Source organism: Tarenaya hassleriana, unplaced genomic scaffold, assembly GCF_000463585.1.
Source record: "Tarenaya hassleriana unplaced genomic scaffold, ASM46358v1 Cleome10, whole genome shotgun sequence".
In the NCBI taxonomy this organism is placed as follows: Eukaryota; Viridiplantae; Streptophyta; class Magnoliopsida; order Brassicales; family Cleomaceae; genus Tarenaya; species Tarenaya hassleriana.
The window spans coordinates 2,767,707-2,782,908 of NW_010960188.1; the positions used below are offsets into that span (position 1 = coordinate 2,767,707).

Below are 15,202 nucleotides of genomic sequence, written 5' to 3' on the forward strand. Positions count from 1 at the left end.
CACGTTGAAATAAGCAGACATAAATACATAACAGGGACAGAGTTATGTCCTTATCCAAACACCCCCCACAATTCAAGAATCGGACGACTACTTCCATTGGTCAAAAGTGATGATGACTCTTCGTTGAATTAACATGATTGGTCCAATTTGGCATATTGTACATGATCTCGGTTTCCTCTTCTCTTTCTTTCGACTTGTTCTTTACGCCAAGTCTCCAACACTCTATTCCATAAAAACATGCGAAATTTTACAAAATATGAGAAAATATATATCGTTTTTATTTTTTTCTGAAATCGAAAACAATCGGATACATAGTTCTTAGCTATATCGTCCATGATTCGATCTAAATTGTTTGTCATAAGTATATTGACGGATTTTAATTGAAATTAATTTTATATTCTGATCTTAACCGTATCGTCCATGTGTAGAAAATTGTTTTTGATTTCAAGAGTTGAAAATATTTTTTCACATTTTAATATTTAGTGTATTTATTTGTTAAATTATAAGTTGATATATATTTGTTTAGCAAGTTTGGTAGAGTTTGTTTATTATTATTATTATTATTATTATTATTATTAAGAATAAGGTTCGGCACATGTGTATTTATTACAGAAAACGAAAGTTATACATGATTTTATTCTTTAAATTGATTTTTCTATCGTTAGGCGCATAATCATATTATGTGCCTATCTAATTAATATATTAAGAAGAGATAAACACGTATCGAAAAAGAAATACACTGGGTTTATCAACATAAATAATATATTTTATCTTTTCATATAGATAAATGGAGAAATAAATATAAAAGGAACCCTAAAGCCTAAGATAATCATGCCTACGATATCAAATTAATAAATACGAAAAGTATAGAAAAAAAAGAAAGAAAAAGAAAAAGAAAAGGTCTTTCCGTGAAGTGAGCGCCACCGGAATCACACACACCGAATTCATTAAAATAGGGAAGATACATACACAAGTATACAATTATATTCATAAAAATATGAGCAAACTAATAAATATATTTATATTAATAATAAATAAAATAAACAAAAAGAAATAAATAAAATTCACGAGCCACCTTCGCCTCTCTCTCTCTCTCTGGCCCTATTTTTATAACGGAGAAGCCCTTACGGGAATTTCCCAAAGACAGTTTCCTTGCACCGTCACGGCCCCCTTGTCTCCAAGTTGTCTTCGATTTCTGTGATCCACTGATTTTTTTTTCTCCTTATGCCCAAACGAGGCATTTTAGATTGAAATCTGCGGAAATATTGGGAAACTAAATCTTCTTGTTGAAAAAGTACCCTAAACTTGTTTCTCAATTCTCGCATCCACTTCCCCCCCCCTCTCTTATATAAGATTTGTCATCACCTGCAGCAGATTCCGGTCCCAAAGCGTCCGCCTTTCTCACGGTTCTGGTGTTTTTCCTCGAGGTACGAACATGGGTTTGATTCTATCTCGCTTGTTCTCGTTTATATGATTTTGGGTGCTTTTAATCGTCGTTCGATCGCTGGTTTCAAGATCCTGTTTTGAGATTCGTGTTCATGTCTCGGTTTCGGTGTTTATTTGATGAATCTGCATTTGGGTTTTGCTGCTTTTTCGCGGAAAAGCGCAACATGTTTTTGTTTCCATGTAAAAGTTCCGATTTTTCTATAAAACTTCCGAGTTGTTCGAGGTTTGGGAATTGTAATTTCTCTTGTTTTTTTTTAATGATCTCTTATATGTGTGTGTGCCATTGCTCAGGCTGAGTTGTCTGTCTTCTTGGAGGCATAGAATCTCTATGGTGAGCCTCTTTGGTGATTCACTCTGTACTCAACACAATCCAAATTTTCTCAATTTGTGGATGCTGATGTATTATATCTTGTTTCAAAAATTATTGTTTAATCTTTCCCTTAGGACAAGACATGATGTTCCTTCTCCATAGGTTTCTCACATGTTGATTCTGTTAACCAGGGAGAAGCACCGGCTTTTCTTGTTGACCCTCTGCTCACCGGACATTCCAATGGTTTCGGTGCAAAATCCGAATCCGAACACAGTGCAATATCAGTCGATGTCGGCGATCGATCGGTAAGCTCATCTGATGTTTTGATCCAATCCTGTTCGAGTGATGTGCCTTGTTTCGATGTCTTGGTGTTGATCTGATTTGAGATCTCATCAATCATTATTACAGTATGTGATCGGTCGAACTCACAAAGCCCTCGGCGTTCAGATTCATGACAAAAGCTCGAACGACTGGTGGGTCATCGAAAGGTTGAATTTTTACGTAGTGGTATCGCTCGTGACCGTGTTTTACACTGAAATCCTACGGATTTGTCGCTTGTTTTTGCAGGGTTAGTCCTACTGTGCTGGGAACGAGCCCTAAGCCTTGCAAGGGCTACTCAGCCGTTCTGCTAAAAGAAGGTAGGATCTTGGTTATCAAGAAAGGGTCAGGTCCTGATGACTCCATCTGGTTCCTCGAGGTTAGTATTCTGAAAGTTTGGTTCAAACCCTTGCCTTGAACCCGAACCATCACGGCATGAGCCATTTGGTCTAGTCTAGCAATTTGAAGTTGTCTTTTGGTCGTTAGGTGGACACTCCTTATGTCCGGGTACAAAAGAAGCTATTGGGAGTGGAGGTGGTTGCATGGAGTAAGGGTGTGACGGGCATAGCCGAGAAGCCGGTTGTCGTAAGCGGTCCTTCCGGTGTTGGAAAGGGAACGCTCATTTCGATGCTTATGAAGGAGTTCCCTTCCATGTTTGGGTTCTCAGTTAGCCACACAACTCGAGCTCCCAGGAACATGGAGAAAAACGGTGTTCATTATCATTTCACCGAGAAAAGTGTTATGGAGAAAGAAATCAAAGATGGGAAGTTTCTGGAGTTTGCTTCTGTTCATGGCAATCTGTATGGAACCAGCATTGAAGCTGTTGAGGTGGTGGCCGACTCGGGAAAGGTATATATAACGAAAAATTTGGAAAGTTGTTGCCTTTTTTTCCTAGTCTGAAAGCTTGATGATGATTTCCTGCTGGTGTACCTCAAAGGGTTCTCTCTCTTTGATCATGGCTTTTGTGTAGAGATGCATCCTTGACATAGATGTTCAAGGGGCAAGATCTGTGAGGGCAAGCTCTCTTGATGCCATATTCATTTTTGTCTGTCCTCCATCAATGGAGGAACTTGAAGACCGTCTCCGTGCCCGGTAAAAAAAATCGTATTTACCCTTCCTTCTATTTTTCGGACCGTTCATTGTAGTTTTGAGAGACTTATTTCCGACTTAAAATGGTTAAAACAGAGGAACCGAGACAGAAGAGCAGATCCAGAAAAGGCTTAGAAACGCAGATGCAGAGATAAAAGAGGGGAAATCCTCCGGAATCTTTGATCATATCCTCTATAACGACAACCTCGAGGAGTGCTACGAGAGCCTTAAGGTGATCTCCCATTGTCATTACAGAACATATGAATTCTCGCAAATGCTGTCACATTCTGATTCATACCGACACTGGCTTTGTTGCAGAAACTCCTGGGGCTTGACGGAAACGTTCCATTCAACAACTTGGAAGGTTAAACAAACGATTTGATCATTTGCATAATAACTTTCATTCTTTTGCGAAAGAAACTCGAGAAAGAAAGCTAATGGCTATCGAAAATTTGATTGATTACAGCTGTGGAAGGGGTCAATCTTCCAGCAGAGCATAAGGTGTCAAAGATGGAAAACAAGATCACGATTCAAGAGACCGGGAAGGCGGCAGAGAAGAGGTAAACGATTTTATGCCATTTGAACTCAACCCTCTTCGCAATATAGCCATCTGTCATTCTGAATTCCGGTCTCTCATGTCTGGTAATGGTGATCAGGGTCGTGTTGGATTTGTCGTTGCTCAACGGAGGAGCACCGGGCAGAACGAGGGGGATAGTGGTAGACGCTATTGAACTGAGCTAACGAAGATTTTTTTGGAATCTCGAGTTTAGAGATCGAAACGGGTAGGGAGAAAGTTTCAGAGTAGATGATGATGATGATGATGTTGCCATGTTGCATTTGTTACCATTGATTTGGCTTTTACTGATGAAAGAGACCGAGATGAGTTATGATCTCTGGGGAGATACGAAATAAACTATGAACTGAGAGTGAGTGAGAGAGTTCCGTTTATTACACGTTTTGAGTTTCTTCCTTGTCTGAATTATTGATTCATTCTCATTCAACTTCTTCCTTTGTGTTCCTTTCCTCCTCCGAAATCAAAAGTAATTCTTAAAACTAAGGTTTTTTTGATAATTTGAAAATTCAAATTCATCGGATTTTCGATTCAACTGTATCTTTTAAAAAACTGAAGTGGGTATTCGAAGCCAAGTGGATACTCGTATTTAGAGAAAGAAAGTTTTCTTTTTTTTTTTATTTGTTGAACCATCCAATTTTAGGTAATATTTAAAATACGAGTCCACCATCTTGGTTGTGAAAAGCATAAATATGATCATATGCATAAATTTACATCATTATTGGGTTTTTGAATCGCGGGTCGAGCGTGGAAACATTGATTCGGAAATTGATGGATGGGGTTATGTAAATAAATAAAGTCGACAGCTTTTTCATCTCCAAAAGAACGGTCGTTAGTGCAGTTATCAGTTGGTGTGGGGGGAAATAACATTACAGCCAATGAGAGAAGGAAAGGACAGAACAAAGTTTTATTCACTCTGTCCTTTCTTGGTGCCACTTGCTTCTGTTTACTGATTCGTACGGTTTAATTTTTGTCCACACCCTCCCATATATATATATGTATATGTTTCAAGTCCAAAAGCAAAAAAAAAGGTGGGAGACTCCGAATCAAAAGTAGTCTCCTCTTACGTGGAGAATTTGAACTCTTTATCACAACCCATGTTACATGTTCATTTCTTCTATGTGGATGGGTGTGTCAACTGCTAATAGAAAATTAATGTAAATTTAAGGAATTTCGAAAATGCCATCTAGTTACCTGCTGCCGGTCCAAGTATTTTTCTTAAATAAAATGGAATTACTTATATATATATATATATATATACACGCGTATATGCGTGTACGTACATGTATATGTGAATGTGTAGTCATTATAATGGTAACGTGGTAGTGAAGGGGGGCCGCAGTAGGAAGGAAGGTTCGTGTATGGTCCACACAACGCGTGCGTTTAACGCGCAGGTTGCTTTCAGCTGCGATGGGACCCACACAAATAATCCTCTTGAGGCTTTTCGATTTTTGCCCTTATTTTCCGGTCCATATATTAAAAATAGATAAATTGGAAAATATGAAATTCATATTTATCACTGTACTGTTTTTTTCCCCTAACTTTATGGGTACTTGGAATACTTTTTTAAGCCCCCGTTTATTTTACATATATTCAAATTTTTATGAAATTGTTTCATGGGCTAATATGGGCTAGAACGAGGCCCTACAACAGTGAACAAAGTTAGTGGGCCGAAAATGAGCCCAATAAACTTTTAATGGCCCAACAAGCAATACAAGAGCATCACTTGCATTAGAAAGCGGCCCGACAGCACTTGAGCTTCAGGCAAGAAAGACAATTGTTTTTTCTTCGTTACACAGCGAAAATTTATTCGGTTTCGGTTCTGATTTAGTTATTTTTATATTAGATTTAATATTTTTCAAAAAATTCGTTTTTATTCGACTCGTTTATATTATTTTTTTCAATTTTTAAAAAAATCATAACCATTTCATTTTGATATCCATTTAATGGTTCGATTTGTTATTATCTGATCAACCGCCATAAACAAAGAACAAAGAGTCAACCTTCGCTGTCTCCTTTCTGTTAAAAATCAAGATCCGACAAGGAAATCTATATATACACCGATATGCAATCCAACCGCTCAGATTGGTCCAGACATCGACGAGTTAGAAGGCGACGATGATCTTGTTCCGGCGAACGGCGGCGGCGGCGGATCCACCGACAATGTGCCTTCCAACACCTTCGCCACCTCCTCCATCGACGGTCTTAGCCGTTCATCCGCCTGACCGCACCAAAACGATATTCTCAGAACTCGTTCCAGCTCGTCTGGGTCGAACCCTCCTTCGATTCCCTTGTCTACGATCGTTTCTTTCCTCCCTTCGATCCATTCTCTATACGCCCATTCGTACATTTCCGTTGGATCACACCGACCCGATACTACTGTTAACGCTGTCTTGCCGAAATCTCCGACGTCTTTGTCTGCAGAACACGGCCTGAATCCGAATTCCGTCAACTTGGGCTCGAGATTCTCGTCGAGTAGTATGTTTTCGCAGTTTAGGTTCCCGTGGCAGATGAACTCTCTGCATTCTGTGTGGAGATAACCGAGGGCTTTGGCTATGGCGATGCAGATTTCGACTCTTTTTCTCCATTTTAGCTTCTTGCTTCGCGGAGAATCTTGAATGTTGCGGAGAAGCGAGCCGTTCTTGGCGAATTCGTAAACGAGAAACCTCTGGCTCAATTCGCAGCAAAAAGCCTCGAGCTTTGCGAGGTTCTTGTGATGTATGCTTCCTATCTTTGAGGCTGAGCTCCTGAACTTCCTCTCTTCCATGGAGGCCGTCTCCATTTCTTTGACTGCAACCAGTTGATTCTCAGGCAAAACCCCTCTGAACAGCTTATGCCCTATTCCGTGTTTGAAGTTTCCTGTAATGACTTTGATTTCATCGATGGACAACACCGCCAGTCCCTTCGGGTTTGTCCCTTGGGAAAGCTGAATACTTTTCTTACTGACTCGCTTCCTTCTCCGCCAGATGTATAGACCGATTCCAATCTGAACTCCGAGAAACAAAACAAAGATTGTGCAAGTTACACCGACGACAAGACAGGAAAGACATATGTCGGAGGATTTCGTAGGAGTTGATGATGATGAAGCTGACCCTTTTGAAGATCTTGGATCAACAGCAACCGGGTCTGAACATATTTTGACATACGATAAGGAAATCAGAGACGGGTCAGAATAACCGCTGATATACCGAGTTAGCTTCATGAAGCACCGAGCAGTACCATCGTTCATGTAAGTGACTGCTGTACAAGAAGGGTTATCTAAACAGATCTTCTTGCATTTATCCGAGCTGATCTGGAAGTAAACAGAGTCATTAGCCGGGTAGATCCCGTACAGATGCAAGTGCTTGAATTCCACCATGCCGAAGCCAGACTTGCAGCCTGACTGCTGGTAGGGAGCCAAACACTTGGGGTCTGAAATCGGGGAAGGCCTGAACGGGCATTTGCAGTCAGCGTGTCCAGACGCGTTGAACGAACAAACTTGCTGGCCACAGGTTGCGAAAACACGACACTGGTTCTCGATAGCTTGCCAGACTGGCTTCCACATGTTCGAACCACTGTTCCAAGTGTACATTCTGAGGTTACCGTCCCTGTCTAGCCTGAGAAACCGAAACTTCGCCATTGTGTCGTTATGATCTTCTCCGAATGCAGACCAAACAGGTCTCTTGTCTTCATCCGCTAGAAACAGCGCTCCTTCTGACGCAAGAACAGCACTAATGTTCTTCCCTTCCAGGGCTTCATTTCCACTCCACCAGAAAGTAATGCTGCTCTCCCACCTCAGTTCTAACCGGCCCGAATCCGCCATGTGAAGACTGTAATAACTCGACTTAGAATTCTCGCTAGCAGCTCTAAGCATCTCGAAAGGTGATAGCTTCTGACCTGGAAGCAGCGTATCAGATGGAGTGTCGAAGCTTTGCCAAACAATCTCATCTTTCTGATTCATCAAGACGAGATTACCATCATCACGGAGAAGAGCCGAGGAGACAGAATTCCGGCCGGTCTTGCTGTTCCAGACAGGAACACCCAACGAGGAATCGAACAAAACCAGTTCCCCGTTCCGAGTGAGTTCGAAGTAAGAGTTGTCGCTAACGGTAACGTCTGCTCCAGCAACCCAAACGACGTTTCTTTGATCAGGAGCGATGGTTCTGGAGTTAAACCAGATTCCGATGCTTAACCGGTTTGCTAAATCGGAGGAATTGAAGAACCCTAGAGCGAAATCACCATTGGGAGAAGCCCATGAGCTGTCTTCACCACCGACAAGAAGCCTAGAACCCAGTGGAATCTCTGAAACTGCAACTTGTAACGCCCAAAACCCTAAACAGAGAAACAGTGGCAGAACCCGAAACATCATTTGGATTTCGTCAAGGTTGCAATGGAAACAGCAGCAGAAGACAGGGAGAAACTGAAATCTCGTCTGGGCATGCTTCAGATCGGAGCTTTCTCACCTGAAGATAATCATTACAAAGGCAAAAACAAAACGACCCATGTTTGAATTAATTTCCAGACAGAAGCCAAACTTGACGACGAGGGAAAAAAAAATCAAAAGTTCTTCCACGTTTGGTACATGAAAGAGATGCTGACTGAAGAAACACGCACTTATTTTCTCACCTCGGACCCACGATAATATCACCAAGGATCACATACTTGACCAGAGCATTAGGCGTTGAGAGATGGAATTTGGAAAGTTGATTCATTTCTACAGGAAGGAACTGTAAGTGAGAGAATATTAAGGCGAGGATTCGAGTTTATGCTTCGAATTCAAAGCAGATACGGGACCCAAGATTACGTTTTTGCAGGATTTCAAATCCTGGGTACAAAAAGAGAAAAAGGTTTGTTCTTTCTATTTCTGAAAGTGAGGCTGCTGAGAAAAATGGAGAAAAAGGGAAAAAGATGAGACCTTTGTGAAGGCAAGGCTGTAAAAATTTGAAGAAGGAAACAGTGAATGCGCACTAACCAGCTCGCGAGTGAATCCAGTCAAGAACCATGGGGATTTCAAAGGTTCCGCCTTTGCCTTAGAATTTTCCCGAGAAACAAACAGAAACAGGAGAATTCTGCTCCGTTTGATGGAAAATGCAGATTTCGGGGATAAATGTGAATGGGGGAGAGAGGTTTGGTGAGAGCTTGTCGATGAGAAACTTCAAAACTTGAGGATTGTTTTTTCTTTCAGCGAAGTGAAATCTGAGAAATCAAAAGAATTCGTAAAAAAAAAAAAACCAAAAGAACAAAGGAGAAAAAGGCGAAGGCTTTTATTTTATTTTGTCGTTAACCACTGGAAACAAAAAAAGAGAGCCTATGATAATTCAAAGGATACGAATCTTATGACCTTAACGTTTCAAATAATTACGAAATTATTAAATAAAGTAATAATAAAAACCATTTATTATTGATCGTGTAAAACGCGCTTGATTTCCTGATTTAAAATACATTATTTTTTATGCAAGAATACAGTATCTTCATTCTAAATACATGAACCGCGTATGCATATTTATAAGATTGCTGCATTTTGATAAAAAAAAACCACATTTATATATATATATATATATATACACGCGCATTAATTCATTTAATTTAAATCCCTTTGAATCACACGCATTAATATAAATCTTTAATATTAAAAAATGTCTTAAAAATAATCATTTAATCTTTGTTTTAGAGTTGGTCATATCGACTAAAAGCAGATTATTCATAAGCTTTTTGTATTAGGAGGACACTACGATAAAGCATTCAACTTTATATATTTTCCATTACAAATCATTTCATATTTTATTTTTATAAATAAACTGATATTATTTTTAATAATAATGTCAGCTTTTGGACAGGGCATAATTTTGACAAGTTTGCCGCCTCGGGTTTGAGGAATGTCGGGCCAGACACGTGTGTTTGAAACCATTTTTTTATATTTTTTTTTATAAGAATAACTTTTAAAAACTTATTTTTTGGAAAATTTATATACAGAGATTTTTTTTTCTTAAACTAATTATCTCAAAAGTATTAAAAATAACCCATAATTTTGATGGCTTATAATGTCTCATGGATTACAAATTATAATACTATTATATATGAATGCATATCATTTGTACATATATGTGTGATTAAAGTATTTGTGTTCAGATAATCGGGATAATTATTTGGGTTTAAATTCAGATTAAAAACATGTTTTACGTATTTTTTTTTATGATTAGACCACTCAAACTTAGATATCAATACACGATATTCTTCCTTCGTGATACCATATTCATTTTTTGCTGTATAGTTGTTATGTAATCCACTTTATCTAAAATGGTCGTTAGAGATATGGACCGTGGTCCATGAACATGATTAGAATGGTATAATCTTATGAAATTAAAAATATGGAAAGCGCTCGAGGAAGAGAAAGTCAAAAGCTGTGGTACGTCTAATCACGTGATTAGAATAATTAAAATATTAAAATAAAGTTAAACATGTAAATGGGAGGTAACATGGGATTCGGATATGGACCTCGGAGCAGTTCAACTAATTGGGCCCTTTGTTTTGTAATCCTTTGCTTTCCAAAATACTTTTTAGTAACGAATAAACAATTTTTTATTTAAATTATATTTTATTCCAATCTAATATTTATTATATATTTACAATAACAAACATATATAATGCGTACAAATTCATTGCGATAATTAGAGCATAATCGATATTTATAGTCAATATTTTAAATTTTCATTTTTCATTGTTAGACAATCTTAGATCTAATGTGAAAGGAGTCCGGCGAAAATCTTATGCAATTTTGGTCCAGAAAGATCGTGAATATCGTAGTGGGATTTAGCGAAATATTATCATAATAATATTTATTATAAGTGGTGATTGGTACTCGTATATAAAATTGTAATAACTTTTGTTGGTCATTAAAATGAGTGCATGTTAATTAATCAGAGAATAATAAGTGAGAATTAAAACTTATAAAATTAAATTTAAAATGGTAATGAATTTCAATCTTAATGATAAATATAGAGACTTTCTCATTAATATTGGATCTAACCAACACGTTACAAAACGCACAAACACATCAAACTTTTGTAGTTAAACCCAACAAAGGAAATAAGAAAATATCCGGTTGGTGATCTTTCTCTAATAATGTTTATAATAATAATAATAATAATAATAATATTTTATCCAATTTTGTTGGTAATCATTAATTCTAATCACCAATCGTGAAGGTGGGCCCATGATGAGCCCATTGTCAATGATTTGGGCCGTTAACTATCACCATCACTTGGTGGGCCCATCTTAATATACGTTTATTTTTTTTCCATAATTTGGGCTTGGACCCTATGATCGGTTCATCCACAATGAACCTCTCGTAGCCACCATTACAAAACCCCAAACATTATTTATTTTTGTCGGTCGTAGACTCGTAGCTTTAATAATTAAACTACAATAGTTTAGCGTCCTTTTTTCGTGTCATTTGAATAAATACAAGCATGGCGCTTATAAAGTTATAATATATATATATATATATATAACAGTTCTAATTTTGTAAATAAATCTAATCGAATTTTTAGATAATTGAATAATTTTTTTTTGAAACAATCTATAGTAACAATATAAGCATTATATAAATTTTACATTGAGTTTTAAAAAGAAACAACATGAACTCTGGGTGTGTGGGGATTTCTGCAATGTTGTAGCGTGATCAATTGCTTTGATTTTAAAGAATTTATATACATATATATATATATATATATATTATATTCTATCCATTTGAAAAAAAAAACAATTTTTTCCTACAAAGTGACGGTGGTGAGTAGTGAGTACGGTCGGTCCATCCCCGCTCGGTAGATGATAAATAACTATATAAAAAAAATAAAAGAATAAATGGCGAAGAATCTTCGAGAGAAAATTTGATTGAAAAAAAAGATGACATGTGTCAATCTTAATATTGAATGTAAATAATATAAAATATATATTTTTAAATTAACAAAAAAAAAAATAGGAGCCACTAAAATAGATATGCAAGGAGAAAGGACACTTAAAACAATCGACGGTTCGTAACGTCCCATATGTCCGGAAATGGACCGAGATTAGGTTTGAGGTTGCTATGCCACAATTCACTCTCTGTACTTGTTGCTCCTAAAATATCTCCAGCCCATACATACTTTTTATTTTTTTTAAATTCCTCCGTATCTCCACGTCAGCAGTTAAATATTTTCTTTTTTTAGGTGTTTATCAGAAAACCCAGATTTGCGAAAGCCATTGAAGAACCTTGAGAGAAAAACTCGAGAGGCGAGAAGTTTGTAAAAACTTTTGCTTAATTCTTAAAGAATAGTACAATATGTGTTTATATACACAAACGAATGAGAAAAAAGCTAAGTCTACTACTCCATCCTCCATTGTACATGTCTTGCCAGACATCACCATAGTCTCGTGATCATTATGTCGATTAATACTCTCCCTCAAGATGGAGAACACAAATTTTGGATTCCCATCTTGGAGAGGAGATATTGAAAATGATCAGAGGGCAAAGGTTTAGTGAGAAGATGTGCCAGTTGATGAGTAGTAGAGACATGCATTGGCTTTAGAAGTCCAGACTTGATGTGATCTCGAATGAAGTGGCAATCAAGTTCGATGTGCTTCGATCGTTCGTGATGCACGGGATTGTTTGTCAAATGCAAAGCTGATTGATTATCGCAGAATATAGTGAATGGTTGCGGGCAAGAAATGTGCAACTCCTTCAGTAGAGCAGAAAGCCACAAGAGTTCACAGGATGTTTGGGCAAGTGCCCTGTATTCGGACTCTGAGCTACTGCGAGAAACAGTCGCCTGCTTCTTAGCTTTCCAAGATACTAAAGAGGAGCCAAGGAAAACGCAGTAGCCTATAATGGATCTACGGGAATCGAGACACGAAGCCCAATCCGCATCAGAATAGGCGCTTAAGGTAACAGAGGAAGAAGCAGAGTACCATAAACCTTGAGAAGGAGCAAGCTTTAGATAACATAGTACTCGGAATGCCGCCTGTAAGTGATCAGTATGTGGCGCAGTCATATATTGACTGAGTTTTTGAACAGCAAAACTGATATCCGGTCTTGTAACGGATAGATATATCAGTTTACCAATCAATTGTCTGTAAAAAGAGGCATAAACAATAGGAGTTCCAGATTCAAGACCCAATTTCGCCTTAGTATCCATAGGGATTGCGAGAGGCTTCGCACCAAGTAGACCATATTCCTCCAACAACTCTAAGGTGTATTTTCTCTGATTCAAATGTATACCAGAGGATGCTCTGGCAATCTCAATACCTAAGAAGAAACGAACAGGACCCAAATCTTTGATCTTGAAATGAGTCTGTAAGTTGGTCTTAGTTTGCTGAAGTAGCAGAGCATCATTTCCTATAAGAATCATGTCATCAACATAAATCAAAATCACAATCACTGAGCTGCCAGAGTTCTTGATAAACAGAGAATTATCAGTCGTAGATTGTATGAACCCGTCTCGCAGTAAAATTTCAGACAACTTGATGTTCCATTGCCTAGAGGCTTGCTTTAAGCCATAAATCGACTTATTCAGCCTACAGACAGAGTTTTTCAGGTAGAGTCTCCCCCTTAAGCGTAACATAGCCAGGAGGAAGTAACATGTATATCTCCTCCGATAAGTCGCCATTCAAGAAGGCGTTGGAGACATCCATTTGAGACAGAATCCATTGATGGGAGGCTGCAAGAGAGCAAGAACCACTCGAACTGTAGTTAGTTTAGCAATAGGACTAAATGTATCAAGATAATCCAACCCCTCAATTTGGGTATAACCCTTCGCAACTAATCGAGCCTTATGGCGCTCAATAGTACCGTCTGCATGATACTTTGTCTTGAATACTCACTTACAACCAACTGGGTTTTTTCCGGAAGGGAGAGCACAAACAGTCCAAGTATTGGCCTGACAAAGAGCATTTAACTCAGCTTCCATGGCAGCTTTCCATTGATCAGACTTGATGGCTTGGTTATAAGTCTTTGGCTCAGTTTGAGAATTCGAAGTGAAAAGAGTTTGAAGGGTTCGATGAGTTTAGAGTAAGAAAGATAAGAGGTAAGGGGATATTTAGTAGGTGATTTGTGAGAGGGAGGAGTCTGATGTTGAAGGAGGTAGCAATGGTAATCATTAAGATAAGAGGGGGGTCTTGTTATACGTTCAGACTTACGCACGTTTGCTGGATGTTCAATCATAGGAGAAGATGATGGAGAAATAGGGGGTGGAATATTAGAATCCAGAATAGGGGTGACAGACGAATTTGGACTAGGTGGTATAAGACTGGATGTGTCATAGAAATGAAAAGGAATGGAAGAAACATTTGAAGAGGGTAAGGGAACTGTCTGAGAAGGAGTAGAATTATGAAAGGGGAATACTGTTTCATGAAATTTGACATCCCTAGAGATGGAAATGACATTGGTTTCAAGGTTTAACACCTTATAACCTTTCACATCCATAGGGTAGCCGAGAAAAACAGAGGGAGAAGCGCGCTCAGAGAACTTGTGGCGATCTTTGCGATGTATAGACACAAAATATAGACAACCAAAGTTTCTGAGATGCAGATAATCTGGTTTGGTGGTCAGTCTTTCGAAGGGAGTTTTGTGGTTGAGTAATGGAGAGGGGGTTCGATTGATAAGATAAACGACAGTTCTTATACAATCTCCCCAATAACAAAGTGGGATATTAGATTGAAAACGTAAGGCTCGGGCTACATTGAGGATGTGTTGATGCATTCTTTCCACAACCGAGTTTTGTTCCGGTGTGTAAGGACAAGAAAACTGGTGCTTGATGCCCTGTCTGGATAAAATAGCTCAAAAAGAGAGCTCAGGCGCATTATCAGTTCGTATGGTCTGAACCTTGAGGCCGAAATGAGCATGAACATAAGAAAGAAATGCTGGAAAATGAACCAAAACATCGTTCTTGAATTTCATTAAGTAAATCCAAGTAACACGAGAAAAGTCATCCACTATAGTAAGGAAATAATGATAGCCTTCGACAGTGGGAGTGGGAAAAGGTCCCCAAGTATCTAAATGCAACAAAGCAAAAGGTCTATCAGAAAAATTGCCGCCGATTGGAAAAGAGAGACGACGTAGCTTTGCTAGGGGACATATGTCGCAATCTGTATTGTATGTGTTTGTATGAACAAAACGAGGTGGGGTAGAAGCAGAAATGTCTTGGATTTTATAACTGGATGGATGTCTCATGCGTTGATGCCAGACATCAACACTGGTGGTGGAGAAAGTAGTGCAAAAGGTCTGTGGGATGGAATGTGCAGAGGACCCAGACTACTGCACATGGAGAACGTATAAATTGTTGAAGAGATCACCCTTATCATCAAGTCCCGAATAGGGTCCTGAATGATATAAGAATCGTGTGAGAAAATAACAGTATAAGATGTATGCCGGGTTAAAGCACTAATACTGAGGAGGTTGTAATGAAAGGAAGGAATAAACAACACAGATTGCAGAGTTAAAACAGGGGAAAGAG

The 15,202-nt window shown here is 38.4% G+C and overlaps 3 protein-coding genes across 8 annotated transcripts; 1 reads left to right on the forward strand and 2 right to left on the reverse strand.

Moving 5' to 3' along the window:
* The first annotated feature begins 1,114 nt into the window (after window positions 1–1,114).
* LOC104802208 (guanylate kinase 2) lies at window positions 1,115–4,182 on the forward strand. Its single transcript, XM_010525695.2, has 11 exons — window positions 1,115–1,427; window positions 1,738–1,777; window positions 1,948–2,061; window positions 2,165–2,229; window positions 2,324–2,453; window positions 2,561–2,923; window positions 3,045–3,166; window positions 3,260–3,395; window positions 3,482–3,527; window positions 3,630–3,723; window positions 3,820–4,182. Exons 2-11 carry the CDS (start codon window positions 1,775–1,777, stop codon window positions 3,902–3,904), a joined length of 1,158 nt encoding a protein of 385 aa, XP_010523997.1. The 5' UTR covers window positions 1,115–1,427; window positions 1,738–1,774; the 3' UTR covers window positions 3,905–4,182.
* Window positions 4,183–5,714: 1,532 nt separating this feature from the next.
* LOC104802220 (G-type lectin S-receptor-like serine/threonine-protein kinase SD3-1) lies at window positions 5,715–8,967 on the reverse strand. 6 transcript variants are annotated; one of them, XM_010525720.2, is made up of 3 exons: window positions 8,686–8,967; window positions 8,340–8,427; window positions 5,715–8,176 (listed from the first exon to the last, which is right to left on the reverse strand). In XM_010525720.2, the coding sequence occupies exon 3, from the start codon at window positions 8,080–8,082 to the stop codon at window positions 5,815–5,817; it is 2,268 nt and encodes a 755-aa protein (XP_010524022.1). In that variant the 5' UTR covers window positions 8,083–8,176; window positions 8,340–8,427; window positions 8,686–8,967; the 3' UTR covers window positions 5,715–5,814. The 6 variants fall into 6 exon arrangements, with proteins under 6 accessions (XP_010524022.1, XP_019056729.1, XP_010524032.1 ...); XM_019201184.1 differs by having other exon boundaries at window positions 8,340–8,440; XM_010525730.2 differs by having other exon boundaries at window positions 8,629–8,967.
* A 3,187-nt stretch (window positions 8,968–12,154) lies between these two features.
* Window positions 12,155–13,312, reverse strand: LOC109117278 (uncharacterized mitochondrial protein AtMg00810-like). The gene has a single exon (XM_019204207.1). It carries the CDS (start codon window positions 13,310–13,312, stop codon window positions 12,155–12,157), a length of 1,158 nt encoding a protein of 385 aa, XP_019059752.1.
* Window positions 13,313–15,202: the final 1,890 nt, after the last annotated feature.

Bases quoted from the DNA above. Each gene is read 5' to 3' on its own strand.
- LOC104802208 (XM_010525695.2), top strand. The intron at 2,062-2,164 runs GTAAGCTCATCT...TCATTATTACAG, and splicing joins TCGATGTCGGCGATCGATCG to TATGTGATCGGTCGAACTCA. The intron at 2,924-3,044 runs GTATATATAACG...GCTTTTGTGTAG, and splicing joins TGGTGGCCGACTCGGGAAAG to AGATGCATCCTTGACATAGA.
- LOC104802220 (XM_010525739.2), bottom strand. From the start codon at position 8,082: ATGATGTTTCGGGTTCTGCCACTGTTTCTCTGTTTAGGGTTTTGGGCG.
- LOC109117278 (XM_019204207.1), bottom strand. From the start codon at position 13,312: ATGTTACGCTTAAGGGGGAGACTCTACCTGAAAAACTCTGTCTGTAGG.